Raw genomic sequence first — 15038 nt, 5'->3', positions numbered from 1 at the left:
AATTGCCACAATGCTGTGCAGGCGATGGCGAAAGAGTTGTTTTATCCAACTCCATTATTTCCAAATATCTGACCATGTCCCGCACAAAATGGTGTCCTGCATGCACAAAATGGTATTTGATGTACACATACGGAATGACGGTATAATACGATACATGTCGGCTAAATCAAGAAAGCCTTTTGCACTTTCACGAATGTAAATCCACAACTCTGGCTGATAGCAAATGATATATAGCTGAACGAGAGAAAAGGAAAAAGAACGTGTATACAATTGATCATGATTGGTATGTAAACCCAAATCATATGAAAAAAAACGAGCACATACAACCGCAAAGACAACAGAAACTGCTACAAAAATCAGCGACACATAACCTGACTGAACATTCTGATGATAGGAAGGTGATGAAGGAAAAACTATGGAACAACCAAAGATACTTGACTTGGAGGGATGGCTGAGGGTATCTTTCTAAAGATCGGCTTTCCGTAACAACTTCTTCTTTGTCCTATACAAACTAAACCTAGCACTTGTCGCTATGTCTTTCAGGTTGCGCTTCATTTGGTCTTTCGGTGTCGGTCTAAACGAGCAAAAGAATCAGCATTCCTACCTTCTAAACACGATAGACATTAGATGATAAACTTACCTCCACTCATCTTCCCTTCCTCCCAGATCACCATACTTCCCACCCCACTCCCTCGGCCTGTACTTTTCTCTCTCATCCTCTGTCACCCTCAAATTCTTATCTCCGCTCGCCCATCGACTGGGGAGATATCCGCCCGCATCATCTATAACGGATGAACCAGGTTTTGAGCCAGTTAGTGACTTGGGGCGGTTAAGAGAAGAAAAGTCGTGTATTGACGAAGAATGGCCAATAGCAGAGGGAAAACCGCCGTTGCCTGCACTGGTAAACGTGTTGAGCGCAGTAGAGGATGCATGAGAGCCCTTTCGCGCTTGGAGAGCATGTGAGAATGGGCCTTTGATGACATGATCATGCGTCTTCTGCACCCTTGTTGTTTTGCCTTCTTTAGGAAAGACGATTCTCGGATCATCATCCTCAACGATTTCAATCTCTGGCAAGATCCTTGCGCGGCCATTCTCTGCAAGAGCAGTATCAACCGCGAGAGCACTGTTGTGGCTTGCTGAAGGTTGTGTCGCATGAGCAGGAGGTCCATGGCCTGAAACAAGCCGGCGTTGCTCACGTTCTTGTCGTCGTTTAGTCTGTGCAGGCGTTTCGGGATAAATATCTTCTCTCGCCTGATGCCGTCTTTCAATCGGCCTTGGTGAGCGCATTTGACGAGTCAAATCTGCAGAGGACCTCGAAGTGGCAGATAATGCTCCTCCGGCAGAAGCAGGTGCGCCTGGCGTGGTGAGGTGGTGTGATGAGGATGAAGGGGAAGGGGAACGGACGCGGAGGCTGGAAAATTGTTCCGTAGGTGGTGGGTTAGGTGAGGTTGGACGTACGGGTCCGTCAAAGCCAATGATTTTGGTAGTACCATCTTTCACTTCAACTTTGGACTTTGGCTTGGGTCTTTCAACAGGAGGTTCGTATTTGGGTGGAGGCGGGGGTGATTTAACTCGTGTCATTTCTGTCGACTTTTCAGGTGGTGTGCCTTCACCCGCAGAAGGAGGAAAGGTAGATGTTGTAGGAGTACGTGAAGGGTAACCGTTGGCGAAGCTCGTACCTTGCGTCGCAAAAGAGGGTGATAAAGGTGAAGGGTAGTAGTATCCCTGTTGAGATCTTGTGCGAGCCGTAACAAAGCTACCTCCTGTCGGTGGTCCATCCTCGCTCGACCTGATTGATGGACTACCCCTACCACTTCCTTCTCGTTCTGAAAGCAAACTTTTTCGTCTAGCGACGTAAGACGAAACATCGTCCATTTGTTGCCTCTCTATTTGCAGCTTGCGTCTAACCTCTTCTTCCTCCCTCATATCATGACTCGGTCGTCGATACGATGCTTGGCCGCTATCGCTGGAAGATGATGAAGAGGAACCGGCCCGGTGATGCCTGTCGCTCCCAAACGCGCTTCGGCGATTCGACTTTGCTCTGGTCATATCCTTGACACCAGCAAACGGGTCGTATTCGGTATCATGCAGTTTCCCACTTGAATCCATATACACCCCGGCCGCTCGACGTCCGTTTCCCATTGCTGCAGAACCATTGAAGCTAGACGTGCTAGGACTTGGGCGTAGACCGCCAAGACCGCCTGCTGTGCGTCGAGGAGCGATGGAAGAATCAGCTTCGTCTGAAGGATGATAAGATCGATAACCTGGCTGAAGGAGGTGGTCGGCTTCGGCGCGCTGACCCGCAAGAGCCTGCTCTTTCTTGATGCGGTGGGATTGGAAGGCGGATGGGAGGGGCGCAAAGTGAGAAGTGGGATGAGGGTCGTACCCTAGTGACCGCCGAAGGTGTGTTTCACTTATGGCTAGTGAAAGGTCAGCGGTATATAGACAACGTGGCGGAATACTCACGCGGACGGTACGTCTTGAATCCATCACCTTTCTTGCTCAACTTTTTTCCTTGCTGCGTGGATGAATAGGGGCCACTGCCGACTGCGCTGAGACCTTCCATGTCGTGCTCCACGTTGGCATATGACCGAGATGGTTTTGAGAGGAGAGTCATTTCAGATCACGTGCCCAGACAGCGATGGAGTACTCTGTTGTGACTTGACGAGTGGTGACTTATAATACTGTCGACATGTGTGATGTGGTGTGCTGTATTGAGTGATGCTGCCGAAGACACTGTTCCTGTGCGGCATAAGCCAACGTTAAAGTCGCCCGAGGAGTGCACTGACTGGTGCGGTGCTGTTGTATGCTGTGTTTGATATCCTGCTATGCGTACAGGAGATGTATATTCCGTGGGAACGCGTTGTCGAGTAGTTAGTGAAGGGGGAAAAAAAGAAGAAGGATGAGATATCGAGTCCCGCTTGGCCGAAGTGAATCACCAACGTCACCGGCGCACCGCGAAAACATTTTGATCTGCAATTACTCAATTACGTATTGGACGGAATAGGAAAGTCAAACGTTACGTAATTAATTAAATTACGTAATGTCTTCCCATTACGCGCGCTGACCGCGTTTGACTTGTGGTTTCGCCGCAGAGCATGACCACCATACGACCAACATCTTGATTACTACAGCTTATAATACCAACTAAGATCCGGACGCTCTTGCATCGTACACCATCTGGAGATACTCACCGTTAGCATACGACATCACCCGTGAAAAAAGATCTCGAAAAAGCAACGGTTCGACATTGGTTATCAACATTACAAGGACAATCCAGGTACTCATCACACCTTGAGGAGAGTGTAGCGATACACCGACGCAACTATGAAGTCACTCTTCTCTCGGTTAAAACATCTTAACGACAAGGAGAAGCCGAATCCATCATCAAAAGGCAAGGAAAAGGAGAGACTATCTATTCTCAAATCTAGGTCCAGTAGTAGTGTCAATGGTGCGACACCGCCATTGCAATTTCGAGAACGTATAGAGGAACCACCAGAAGAGATTCTGGTGGGCGACTCTGAAAATCAAATAGTAGACGGGCTTACTCCTGGGCCTCTGGATATGACTGGAGTAACAAGAAACCCGACAGCCAATGGAGAGCGGAAAGTGACATTTAAATCACCGCCTCCTACGCCTGCGGCTAGTGTCGCGTTGGACTCTCGCCTGGGTTCTACGTCGGGTCCACAAGAAGTGTTACCCAAGCGTACCGATTCAGCTCATCGACCGGATCCAGTATCCCGACCGAGCTCCTCTCGCCAATCATTTATTCACTCTTTTCCCCGCCCCCCATCCTCTCGCAAGGCATCACTTCCATCGCCGTCATTTCGCGATTCGTCACCCACCAAACTTCTCTCAGGTGTATTCAGTCCAAGCCCTTCTGAAATGAGTTTAGCTACTGGGAGCACTACTAGTTTCTTACCTGTAGCAAACTCTTGGAGCGAGATGACAGACCCAGATTTAGTCGATAATCTTGGAATGCAAGAACGCGCAAGGCAAGAGGTATTGTGGGAGATTGTCGGCAGTGAAGAAAGGTGCGTCCATTAGTCATAACATGAGCTGACAGATAGGTACTTGAACGATTTACTAGCTATAAACGAAGCATTCTGCAAGCCCCTTGTACATTCCTCCACCTCTCCCCGCCTCGACTTCTACGATCCTTTCCACCCTCTTGCGCACATGAGATCCGCAACATCCCCTGCTTCTTCATCTTACGCGCCTTCTATCGGCGGATCTTCTATCAATTTGCCAATCGCTTCAAAATTTGCTTCCACAGCCCCCCAATTCAGATCACCGTCAGATAGCTCAACAAGTTCTGCTGCGCCATTAACACCCAATGAAGATTTGTTAGGTTTCGGATTTGGCTCTGCGCCTTCACTGGGCGCTGATCTTGGATTTAGCCCTTTAAATTCAAATTCGGCAAGGTTGACAGCATTCAACACATTGACCAATGCGGAAAGTCGGCTCGTGGAAAAAACAAGCACGATGTCGTTGAAACATCAGTCATTACCTCCTCTCCCAAGGGCACCTCCCAGTGCACCCTCTCGAGCTCCCAGTGCTGCTTCACGCGCATCATCCGCCAAGCTCTCCAAACGCCCTAGAACCTCGTCATCCGATATCCCCAACAGAGAAGATGTAGAATTACCGGAGGATCTGGCTTTGGTCCTCAAAGCGATTAATAGTGGGATATTGGAAGGACATTTGAAGTTGACCGCAGCATTAAGAAGAAGATATGATGATCAGTACCCCCTTGTCAGAAGCCTGGCAGATGTTTTCATCGCACATGTAAGTTCCGTTTTGATAAATTTCTACTGACATACAGTCATACGTGTTACGACAATACAGCATCTACGTCCTCCACCTCGAGAAAGCCTTACAACAAGTGTCTAACGCCCTCTCACTCTCTCACCCTCCCCCACCAACCTCATTCCCCAAACCCAAACGTGCCTCCTTTCCCTCCGCACGCTCCTCTTCCGCCCGCCATCCTAGCGCCCTGACAGCTTATCTCACCCACCTCGAATCCCTCGCACTCGCCTCTGGCTCACCAGGTCTGCTCATCTCGCTATCTAAACCTTTTCAACGGCTGCTCAAATACCCGCTCATGTTCCAAAACCTACTATATCATACTGATCCTAGTTTGAAAGAGTATGAGAAGACGGTGGAGATGGTTGAGGAGATTGAGGGAGTGGTAAGGGCTTTAGAAGATGAGAAGGTTGAAGAGGAGGAGCGCGAGGCGGCAAGGGATATTTGGGGGAGGATTGCAGGGTTAGATGGTGATAAAGTGAGCTGGCTCGATTTTTTTTTTACATATTGTGCAATCAATATTAAGTTTCGTGAACAGATGTTGTTAGTCCCGAAATCCAACCGTCTTTTGATTAGCGAAACACCCCTCTCCGAAGTATCTCCGTCTGTTGCTAGCCCCCCCTTATCCACCAACCCGCCTAATTCCAGAGATTGCGCAAAGCCAATGCGACCAAAGAAAAGCTCAAGTAAACTGAGCGACATCCTCAAAGGTCAAGGCGGGGGTAAAGATGAACTTTGGGTTGTGAGGTTCACAGATATGTCTCTTCTCTGTGCCAAAACGGGGACAACGACGCTGCCCTTGTCAATGTCTCCAAAAAAAGATGAAAAGAAGAGCGGGAATAGAGCTGGGCGGAAGGGAGGAGGAAGAGAGAGGAACCTGTACAAATTCATGAGAGTCTGGGCGTGGCATATGGATGAAGATGAGGGAAAAGAGGAGGACAGGAAGAGGCGAGTCTGACGGATCTCCAGATCCTTGTTCTGTCCTGCAGAAATAAAGAGGCTAACAAGCATCATAGTGCGACCGGCCGAAACAGTTTCCCCCGGACGTCACCCTCATCAAGACCACATACTCTCCCCACAATCCCCGGTACCCCGCACAACCACTTCGTTCCAGGCGGCGTCCAACTACAAACCCATCATCGCTCGGGACCCTCCAAATTGACTCCTTCCAAAGTCCGTTCCATGGGTGATCTCTCCCCCGCACAATATGATAAGTCGCTTGGGCTGGATGGTCTGAGAGGGTTTGCGAGGCGCTCAAAGACTTTCGGGCCGGCACGAGGGCGGCTCGGGGAAGATGGTGAACGTGGTGAAGGTGAAGAGGAAGAGGACGACGATGACGAGGATAGTGTGATGAGCTTTGTATTTAGGGATGGTGATATATTGATACCTGCCGAGCCAAGGCCGAGGAAGAGGGCTGTACCCAAAAACGCGCGCGATCGAAGCGTGTCTGGTGCGGCCGGTTCTGATTTAACGAGGCTAGACGAGACCAAGAAAGAGAGTGACAGCAGACCAGATTCCAAGATGAGCGGTGTAGCATTGTCGAGTGCGAGCAGCAATGTAAATGCAAAGGTAACGACGTCGGTCAGACCGCGACCGTCAGCTCAACGTTCGTCTACCCTTCCCCCGACAACTAACTCTTCCGCATCTACGCCTGCTCCAGCTATCGCCTCAACCACCATTACCGCCGCAGCTACTCGACGACATCAACCTCGAGCTGTCAGCCTCGCCACCACCACCGCCTCTGCCAACGCCAAATTCGCCAACCGTCTCCGGCCGTTACCAGCCGACAAAGATGTGGACGACGCGTACGTGTCAGAAGGGGAGAGTGTCGTAAGAAGAGGAGTAGGAAGGGGAGGTATGCCGCCTGCGATGGTCAGAGCCGGGTCTGTTGCGTCAAATGTTTCGGCAGCTTCGAGATTATGGGGCCCCGCTTCAGTAAGAGGGCCAATTATGGATTCGCAGCCGATGAATCGGGCGGTAAGTCAGGCGACGAATCGTGGCAATGATAATGAGAAGGAAGGAAAAGAAACGATTAGAGTCAGGCCGTCTTCTTCGACTAGGCAGAGGCCTTGGAGTACTACCTTTTCAACTGGTAATGTCACTGCGTCTGGGACGAATACTGCCACGGAGTCCAAAAGAGCATCCACGCCCGCGTCGACCGGTAGTGTGACCATTGGCAGACGTTCCCTCACTCCCCTCAATGCCACATCGCCTACTGTCACTGCTCACCCGACAAAGACAGTTGCTCGTGCCACCGCATCTACTATTCCCACCCCTGAAAGCTCAAGGGTGAAAGCCGGTGTTGACAGAGGCAGAATGTCTACGCCTCCTAATACCGTTGCTAATGCCAACATGAATTCTGCTGCATCTGGTAACACGGGAGCAGGGGCAGGGATCAGTGCGGCAACAGCGGCTAGACGGGCGAGGGTGTCGGGTCTGGGTCCAAAAACTAGTACTGGGACATTGACGCCGTCGTTGAAAGCCAATCCTGGTGCTGTCGCCAAGTCAACTGTCAAACCGAGCACAACGGCCTCAGTCGGGAGTAAACCTGTCCCGACCTCTACGCTTCGACTCACTCCCAAGCCTACTGCTATAAATGGACGAGCTACCTCGGCTACTGGCGTCAAACCCATTATCCGACCAAAGGGTACTCCAAGTCCCAGCCCCAGCGTGAGGACTACTACGAGTACCCGCACACGGATCAGTACTCGCACACCCCAGCGCAAAGGGATCCCCACTATGCCAAGTATGGACACTGCTCTTTTCGAAGTGTGGAAAGAGTATGGGGATGTAGATATCGACAAATTGGGCAGCGCGACACCAGGGAAAGAGGTACACAAGAAGAAGCTAGAGACGCCCGAATCTGTCAAAGCGCCTGCAGGAGTGAGGAGAGCGCCAGCAGCTGGTGGAGGGGGAAATTCAAGGATATTGGATAATAGTCCTGTAGAAAAGCCGGGATCTGTACGAAATAAGACCGCGCCTGTGAAAGGGAGAATTGGAGAAGTGACCAAAAGGAGGGATGTTGGGGAAAAGATATGAGCTTTAACGATTTTTACGACTTCCCACGATATGAGATATCACTCTTATATGTAGACTATAAAACAGCTTACCCTTGTCTACGTATAATGCGCTATATGCATACTGTATACTTTCCGATATTGCTGAAAAGAGAGGGGTAGAAAGAGAAGAGTGATACCGCCACCGGATCATAACGCCGCTATCTCCGAAGAGGCTGAACTCCCTTGAATGGTGCGTTATGATCCATAGCCATGGTAATAATCTCAGTTTCTGCTCTCAACTAATTACAATCTGCAAGATGGCTGCCTTAGCGAGGTAAGTTCCGTGGCCATGGATCACAGGATAGCTACTTAAAAGGGGCAAAAATCAATTGCAGAGCTCTTCCCGCGCCCCTCCATACCTCTACTACCGAATACGAAGAAGCACCTGCTCCCCTCCCCGCTACTCCAGGCCCTCAGCTCCCCAAGTATGGTCAAAGAAAGGGATGGAAGCCTAAAACTGCCGCAGATTTCAACGGTGGTGGGGCTTATCCTGAGGTGAGTCTCATAAAAGTGTCGTGAATTCATAATAAAGAATTGCCACTGATAAAGTTGATGTTGCAATAGTGCCACGTCGCTCAATACCCGCTGGATATGGGAAAGAAGAACAAAGGGCAAGGATCAACTTTGGCTTTGCAAGTAGATCAGGACGGATTGGTGAGATATGATGCTATCGCGCAACATGGGCGAGCGCCTGGGTCTCGGGTACAATCCAGCTTCAAGGGTGAGTTGCTACACTATCAGTTTTCACAGGCGATTGACTTATGGATGACCAGACTTGGTCCCCTTGGCCAACCGTACTGATGTAACTGAATCCGAGCGCCAAATGGAACGACCGGACGATCTTTCTGTTGCTGAAACTGCTGAGCGAACGCGACTGGCTCTTGAACGTATTACACATGGCAAGATCAAGGCCGCGCAGCCTAAACATGTCCCCAAGACCAACAGCGACGCCACCTACATTCGATACACCCCCGCCAACCAAAGTGCCGACGAAGGAAAGCAGAGAATCATTAAGATGACGGAAGTTCAAGAAGACCCCCTCGAGCCACCACGATTCAAGCACAAGAAGATTCCCCGCGGTCCCGCCGAGCCACCCCCCCCTGTTCTTCAATCTCCACCTCGTGCTGCTACTGCCCAAGACCAGAAGGACTGGATGATTCCTCCTTGTATCTCCAATTGGAAGAACAACAAGGGTTACACCATTCCTCTCGACAAGCGTCTTGCAGCCGATGGCCGAGGTCTGCAAGATGTGCATATCAATGACAACTTTGCCAAGTTCTCAGAGTCATTGTATATTGCTGACAGACATATCAGAGAAGAAGTCAGGGCGAGAGCGCAGTTACAACAGTTGCTTGCGCAGAAGCAAAAGACTAGCAAGGAGGAAGAGTTGCGGTTATTGGCCCAGCGAGCGCGAGAAGATCGATCCGGCTTGTCGTCCTCAGTTTCAGGATCTGTTGCGGCTGCTTCTGGCTCCAGGCTACCCGCAGAAACTGGTATCAACCTGGGTGGCTACGGCAGTGAATCCGGATCTGAAGAAGAGAGCGACGAGGAAGAAGAGGATGAGGATGCGATCAGGGAGCGAAATATCGTCAGAGAAGAGAAGAGGAGGGAAAGGGAGAAGGAGATGAGGATGTCCAATATGGGTTCAGAAATGAGAGCCAAGATGCTTGCCAAGTCAGTGTTTCGTCTTTTTCATTTTATTGTGATTGCTAACCTGCTTCTCAATACAGAGAAGCGAACCGAGATATCTCGGAAAAGATTGCTCTTGGCCTTGCCAAACCTTCTGCTTCCAAGGAGACTCTGCTCGACTCCCGTCTTTTCAACAGAGAAGCTCTCTCTACAGGCTTTGCCTCTGAAGACTCTTACAATCTCTATGACAAGCCCCTCTTTGCCGGATCATCTGCCGCCGCCGCCATCTACCGCCCTGCAGGCTCATCGCGTAATGACGAATCATTTGGTGGTGGTACAGAAGAAGGTATCAAAGAGGAGATGTCCAAAGACAGGTTCCAGTTGGGTAATGCGACTAGAGGATTCGAAGGTGCCGAAGGAGCCGAAGCGAGGGAAGGACCGGTCCAGTTTGAGAAGGATACCATCGTGGCATTGGATGGATCCGCCGATCCGTTCGGTGTGGAACAATTTATGGATGCTGCCAGAAGGGGTGGTAAGAGGACTGCCGAGGACAGGGATGAAGAGAGGAGGAAGAGGGCGAGGGATGAATAGAGTCACGTCATTAGGTTGTTCGATTAAGTTTATTTTCTCCATCTAACTACTGCATGTATTTTACTTTTTGAGAGAACGTAAAGGGATTCAGGTTTTCACACTTGGCGTCACGCATTTTTCTGCCATACTCGAACGTATCCTCCTACCTGTATTGTGCATCATATCACTAAGTTGCTTGTCACCCAAATTAAGCATCGAAGACTTCCATGGCCCATATTCGATCACTCTGTATAGTTTTGCGTTGACCATGTCGGGCGATCACCCAACTCTACAAGGCGATACGTTGCCGCTCATCAGAATCATTGCCACAAGTTGATGCAGCGACCGAGGGAATTGAGACTTGATTTCGCTTACGCATCTCGCCAATTAAGTCCCATCTCAGCATGTAACACACCTGCATTCTCCCACTTCTTCAAATCTGAGTCAGAAATGGCTTTGAACAGGACCTGTTCCCGCAATAATTGATCACTTTATTAGTCAAGAATAATAGAACATAAAGTTAATCTGGGATATGTTCCGGACAAATCGATTTTTGGGGTGTTATGGAAGTGAGTGAAATCGATCGGCGGGATGAAAATAGATGCTGCTCGTGTCGGGTAACATTGAGGTGTGCATGAATACTATTGTTGATGATACATTCGATCGGGCTCATCATCGAACACCAGCCGGCTACCACAACAAGCCGGGAGGTCGGTAATAGGGGAGTAGTCAGCAGTATAGGTCGTTAGAACACATTATTAGTCCAATTAAGGTGCTTACGCAAGCCAATCAGTGAATGACTGTTGATGGAATGCAGATAGATTGTAGATCGCAATGAAGAATCATAGAATGAAGCTCATTCTTCCAGGAGCGGCACGGCAAGCCGAGCGTGATAGGTTTTTGGACGAATTTGCAGGAAAAAAAAGACCTCTCAGTTGCCAGGGCACGTATTTGGCGTGCGACCACGGTCCGCCATGGTGTCCGAATCTCAGTGGGTTCCAGCGTGCCTTGTCGTTGTAATGTTACGTAAGTTAAGGGTTCTGTTCGTCTCAGCCATTCTGGGCCAAGGTCCAGGCTTTGAAGATTCCAGGAGATCTGAGCACTCATTCTCTGCTGCTCCCTCCATTGTGATATATAAGAGCAGGATGGATGATGACCTCCATTGAATCCGATACTGTATGCACACGAGCACACTTCGAGATGATTGAGAAGATGGTGCTGAGGCATGGTGAGATAGGTATGCATACAAGGGAGGAGCTTGCATAAGCGGATACAGCATTTAGCTCGACTTTGCCGGAACAAAGGGACAAAACCACCGCACTAATAGCATTAACAGGCGGAAGCTGGATGGACCAGTGCAACATTTCCCCTTTCCCCTTTCTGTATTCCAGCAAGAGACATACACATTGCACTTATCCATCCAGCGCATCAGGGGAGAACCAAACAAAGCCACCAAATTACCCTCACCCGAATAAGGAAAAAAAGGGTCAAAAAGCTCAAGCGACAGCGCTGCGCTTATCCATCCGCTCACCATTCATATATCGACTTTCCAAAACAATAAACAAATACTTGGCATCTTTCTACTTTCAATTCTTGACATTTCAATAACAACCTCTTGTCTATTATAAGGCTGCAAACGCATATATCTCGAAAGGGGAATTTTTGGGAGGAGGGGCTTCCGCATCAGACGAGACGAAACACACACGTCGATTGTTGATTTTCAGTCACCTGGTTCGCTTGTTTCACAGCAACAACAGACGTTTCCTGTTTGTCGACAACGAATCGCTTCACAGAAGTACTTTGGAATCCAGACAAGACAACGGCGTACAGGAAGACAAGGGTGGAGACAAAACATGTCTGGTGAGTCCTTTCTTATATCACGACACTTCGTCATACATCACCCCACTTTTCGGGAAAGCTAGTGCGGCATTCGTCGATGGAGCTCGGTGTTGATGCCTCTTTTTTTCACGCTTCATCTCATATTCGCACCTCTTCTTCTCCCAACTTGTCCTTTGCAACTCGTTTTCAACATCTATTCTGCACCTTTTCTACTGCTTGTTCCGGCATAAAATGACTGGCAAAATCACTGAAACGGTGACAACAGCGATATATACTGTGTAAGTCTACACCGGACAACCCATCGATTGGCCTCTGTTCGTCTTTCATAAATTGTAAGCTAATATAGACATACACAGGTTTACATCTCCGCATCATGCGCCGATGCCAAATCATCTTCCAACGTTGATCGTCACTCCCCACGGTTAGTAATTGCTCCTTTTGTTTGCTGAACCCGAGCTCATGTCATGTCGGCACGATAGGCCAACCTAATCATATCCTTTATACTTACCTGTAAGCACCTGCCCAAGGAGAGATTGGAACATCACTGATCATCACTGGTAGACATACCGAAGAAGTACGCTTATCTATAGCTATATCATCTCAAATCCTGCTAACACCCTGCAGAACCGAGTCAACTATCTCCTCACCCCTTCTCCTCAAGGCGACCTCTGCGTAGCTAAACTCTTCCCTCCTCCTCGCCCATCTGCCGGTCACTCTTCCGCCACTCTTCCTAGCGTCTCGCATAAACAAGCGCCCAATGCTGTTCGCTGCGAAGCGTCCCGTGATCTGAGATGGACGATTGAAAATACAGGTGTGATGAGTCCTATATACAAGATTGTGAATCAAGACGATACACCATTGTATCAGATCAGCAAGCCTAACCCAAATGCCGAGTTTTGGACCATGTTTTATTTCAAGTATGCCGGTCATCAGATTCCACCAAAGAGGATAGAGGTCGGTCGACTCACTTCATATACGTACGAATGATTCGGAGAGTGCTGACAGAAAATGATAGTTTGGAAAGATTGCAAAGAATCCACCTGAAAAGGGGGGTGGTACTCGACTGTCTATCACCGGGAGGACAGAGGACGAAAAGCAGGTCTGGCAGACGTTGGGTGTTGGTAACGAGGATTGTGTTGAATGGGTTGTATGCTGTGCATGCTTGAACCTCCTCGAGTAAGCTTCCTTCTTCTATCATCGACAAGGCTAACAATGATAAAGTGATGAGATTCTTCGAGCCGCCGAAAAGCGAGCCAACCCCAACGCTTCCGGACCCTCCCCTTCCCCAGCAAGTACCCTCACATCCCCAGCATCTACCGCCGTCCGCCCCGTCCCCCCCCCTTTACAGCGTGTCGGTCCTGCTCCGGGTCCTCGCTCAGCATCGGCTGCCCTCGGTCCCGGCATCGCCTCCTCTGCACCCGCTAGCATCGCACCTATGCAGCCCACGGGCGGACATCCGGCGATGAATCTAGCACAGACGTATAGACAAAATCCGCCTCCTATGCGAGGTCCACCTGCTAGGCCAGGACAGGGTCAGCCTGTGCCGCAGGGTTACGCTTCGGCTTCGCCTGCCGGTCAGTCTCAGAGAAGGAGGTTCTAAATCCATCAAATCCATCCCTCTTTGTTATTGAGCGACCGTCTACACTACGTGAGGAGGGAATGGCATTAGCATAGCGCGCTGTATATGAGCCGAGAATAGAATGATCTGCCAAGACCTATTTGCGGCATGCTTGTATAGGCTTGAGTTTTTGGATATTATAGTTTTTGGTCGTTTTTCGGTTTTTCATATACCCCTGAGGCAATGATACCCCCTCGCCTATGCACCCCATACTCGCAATTCCCCATACAACAAATGATACTGGGCTATACTGCAGTAGGATAGAATGACGATTTACAATTTCTACATTTGCAGTCTGCATTTCAAGCACCGCTGTTAAGCACCACCGCCCCGAAATCTTCGCCCACCCCCCATTCTTCCATTAACCGCCTGACTTCACTCATCTCGCCACGATGGTTGTACTGCCCATATTTCGGGATGAGGTGGGTTATTTCTGTCATCTTTGAGAATACACGGTGATCAGGGGGAATGAGCGGGCGACGGAAACGTTCTGTGACCTAATCACCATTCAATCGAAAGCGGGAAATGGGTGATCAGATATCGGAATATGTGATTGGAGAGAAAGAAGGACGGCGTACTTTCTTTTGGTATGATGGGATGTCGGACCATGATTCACTTTTGATTCGAGACATGTACCGTTCTACTGTCAATCCTGGGCCTTCTACACATAATAAGGCCGGTTTACCTGTTAATTATCATTTAAAGAGTTATGAGCTAACCAATGTACTCAAAATGAGAGAACATTACAGGAATACATACCTGCAAGGACAAATCCTGTAAGGCCCATCTCCTCTGCATATTGAACGATATCATTTCTCTTCTCCTTTGTCGATAACGTGGGAAACCAGAACCAAACCCTATGCTCTGGGCCTTCATCCCTCTTCATCTCCTGTTTCTTCCCCTGTCCATCACTCTCTTCGACCCCTTCTTTCGGGAGGTTTGGTAAGAGCGATTCTCGGATATGTTCGATAGATGTCAGTATGTATTCGCTTCCTTCTTCTTCCTGAGATATTGAAGGAAGGGATGAGAGGAGGGTCATGTAAGAAGAGTTGGAGAGCCAGGTGGGTTGTTTAGGGCGAATATGGATATGTGGTGTCAGTTCGGCATCGCCGACGGCTTGCGTATTTGACGGACGGTTTTCAAGGTCGACGTCGATGGTAGGTAAGGAAATCAAAATCCTAACTTCTTCTTCCCTTTCTTCGTCAACCTTGATGTAGAGCTCTGCTTCTAATGGCTCTGACATTTCGACACCATCTCCTTCCCCCGATTCAAAAGCTTCCATGAGAACAGCCGTGGAAGGAGAGAGAGTCGTTTCAGAAGGGTACATGGAGATGAGGATTTGGAGAGTGGACAGCTGCGTTTGGACGAGGGGAGAGGAGAGAGGAGGCATGTTGACTGTTGAAGCCGAGGGAAATCTGAAAGGGTAGAAGTAAAGCCTTTTTCTGGGTATATCTTATCGAAATGGACCTTTTGAAAACATCTGTTTATTCTTTGGTTCGGCTTCTTACAATTCTTCTTTA

General features: G+C 49.2%; 5 protein-coding genes and 2 non-coding genes; 3 read left to right on the top strand and 4 right to left on the bottom strand.

Annotated features, from left to right (window-relative positions):
• Nucleotides 1-75: 75 nt before the first annotated feature.
• CNAG_05419 (hypothetical protein) lies at nt 76-2941 on the bottom strand. XM_012198366.1 has 4 exons: nt 2790-2941; nt 2467-2742; nt 641-2420; nt 76-574 (listed from the first exon to the last, which is right to left on the bottom strand). Exons 2-4 carry the CDS (start codon nt 2615-2617, stop codon nt 466-468), a joined length of 2040 nt encoding a protein of 679 aa, XP_012053756.1. The 5' UTR covers nt 2618-2742; nt 2790-2941; the 3' UTR covers nt 76-465.
• A 172-nt stretch (nt 2942-3113) lies between these two features.
• Nucleotides 3114-7961, top strand: CNAG_08023 (hypothetical protein). XM_012198555.1 has 5 exons: nt 3114-4034; nt 4071-4785; nt 4823-5281; nt 5342-5751; nt 5820-7961. The coding sequence occupies exons 1-5, from the start codon at nt 3328-3330 to the stop codon at nt 7840-7842; spliced, it is 4314 nt and encodes a 1437-aa protein (XP_012053945.1). The 5' UTR covers nt 3114-3327; the 3' UTR covers nt 7843-7961.
• CNAG_13166 lies at nt 4697-7934 on the bottom strand. Its single transcript, XR_001046445.1, has 2 exons — nt 7914-7934; nt 4697-7861 (listed from the first exon to the last, which is right to left on the bottom strand). It is a non-coding gene; the product is annotated as a hypothetical RNA (non-coding RNA).
• Nucleotides 7962-8077: 116 nt separating the features above from the next.
• Nucleotides 8078-10158, top strand: CNAG_05416 (pre-mRNA-processing protein 45). The gene is made up of 5 exons (XM_012198365.1): nt 8078-8136; nt 8198-8357; nt 8427-8583; nt 8636-9536; nt 9593-10158. The coding sequence occupies exons 1-5, from the start codon at nt 8120-8122 to the stop codon at nt 10080-10082; spliced, it is 1725 nt and encodes a 574-aa protein (XP_012053755.1). The 5' UTR covers nt 8078-8119; the 3' UTR covers nt 10083-10158.
• On the bottom strand, nt 10125-10965 carry CNAG_13165. Its single transcript, XR_001046444.1, has 2 exons — nt 10842-10965; nt 10125-10751 (listed from the first exon to the last, which is right to left on the bottom strand). It is a non-coding gene; the product is annotated as a hypothetical RNA (non-coding RNA).
• A 361-nt stretch (nt 10966-11326) lies between these two features.
• Nucleotides 11327-14014, top strand: CNAG_05415 (hypothetical protein). XM_012198210.1 has 8 exons: nt 11327-11921; nt 12166-12178; nt 12257-12321; nt 12380-12410; nt 12462-12474; nt 12525-12854; nt 12916-13076; nt 13122-14014. The coding sequence occupies exons 1-8, from the start codon at nt 11915-11917 to the stop codon at nt 13498-13500; spliced, it is 999 nt and encodes a 332-aa protein (XP_012053600.1). The 5' UTR covers nt 11327-11914; the 3' UTR covers nt 13501-14014.
• On the bottom strand, nt 13046-15007 carry CNAG_05414 (hypothetical protein). XM_012198209.1 has 3 exons: nt 14278-15007; nt 14097-14203; nt 13046-14015 (listed from the first exon to the last, which is right to left on the bottom strand). Exons 1-3 carry the CDS (start codon nt 14906-14908, stop codon nt 13821-13823), a joined length of 933 nt encoding a protein of 310 aa, XP_012053599.1. The 5' UTR covers nt 14909-15007; the 3' UTR covers nt 13046-13820.
• Nucleotides 15008-15038: the final 31 nt, after the last annotated feature.

This window comes from Cryptococcus neoformans, chromosome 14, assembly GCF_000149245.1.
Source record: "Cryptococcus neoformans var. grubii H99 chromosome 14, complete sequence".
Lineage (NCBI taxonomy): Eukaryota > Fungi > Basidiomycota > Tremellomycetes > Tremellales > Cryptococcaceae > Cryptococcus > Cryptococcus neoformans.
Note: the sequence above shows the minus strand (reverse complement) of the source record. Positions and strands in the feature narration are given on the sequence as shown.

What these genes read in the sequence shown, in the direction of transcription:
- CNAG_05419 (XM_012198366.1), bottom strand. Translation starts at nt 2,617, where the DNA reads ATGACTCTCCTCTCAAAACCATCTCGGTCATATGCCAACGTGGAGCAC. An exon ending in ATTCAAGACGTACCGTCCGC is followed by an intron (nt 2,421 to 2,466) that starts GTGAGTATTCCG and finishes ACCTTTCACTAG; the next exon opens with CCATAAGTGAAACACACCTT. An exon ending in GGAAGGGAAGATGAGTGGAG is followed by an intron (nt 575 to 640) that starts GTAAGTTTATCA and finishes TTGCTCGTTTAG; the next exon opens with ACCGACACCGAAAGACCAAA.
- CNAG_08023 (XM_012198555.1), top strand. Translation starts at nt 3,328, where the DNA reads ATGAAGTCACTCTTCTCTCGGTTAAAACATCTTAACGACAAGGAGAAG. An exon ending in CAGATGTTTTCATCGCACAT is followed by an intron (nt 4,786 to 4,822) that starts GTAAGTTCCGTT and finishes ACTGACATACAG; the next exon opens with TCATACGTGTTACGACAATA. An exon ending in AAAGAGGAGGACAGGAAGAG is followed by an intron (nt 5,752 to 5,819) that starts GCGAGTCTGACG and finishes CAAGCATCATAG; the next exon opens with TGCGACCGGCCGAAACAGTT.
- CNAG_05416 (XM_012198365.1), top strand. An exon ending in GTGGTGGGGCTTATCCTGAG is followed by an intron (nt 8,358 to 8,426) that starts GTGAGTCTCATA and finishes ATGTTGCAATAG; the next exon opens with TGCCACGTCGCTCAATACCC. An exon ending in GGTACAATCCAGCTTCAAGG is followed by an intron (nt 8,584 to 8,635) that starts GTGAGTTGCTAC and finishes ATGGATGACCAG; the next exon opens with ACTTGGTCCCCTTGGCCAAC.
- CNAG_05415 (XM_012198210.1), top strand. An exon ending in GTTGATCGTCACTCCCCACG is followed by an intron (nt 12,322 to 12,379) that starts GTTAGTAATTGC and finishes TCGGCACGATAG; the next exon opens with GCCAACCTAATCATATCCTT. An exon ending in TTCCACCAAAGAGGATAGAG is followed by an intron (nt 12,855 to 12,915) that starts GTCGGTCGACTC and finishes AGAAAATGATAG; the next exon opens with TTTGGAAAGATTGCAAAGAA.
- CNAG_05414 (XM_012198209.1), bottom strand. Translation starts at nt 14,908, where the DNA reads ATGCCTCCTCTCTCCTCTCCCCTCGTCCAAACGCAGCTGTCCACTCTC. An exon ending in TACAGGATTTGTCCTTGCAG is followed by an intron (nt 14,204 to 14,277) that starts GTATGTATTCCT and finishes GATAATTAACAG; the next exon opens with GTAAACCGGCCTTATTATGT. An exon ending in TCCCATCATACCAAAAGAAA is followed by an intron (nt 14,016 to 14,096) that starts GTACGCCGTCCT and finishes AATGGTGATTAG; the next exon opens with GTCACAGAACGTTTCCGTCG.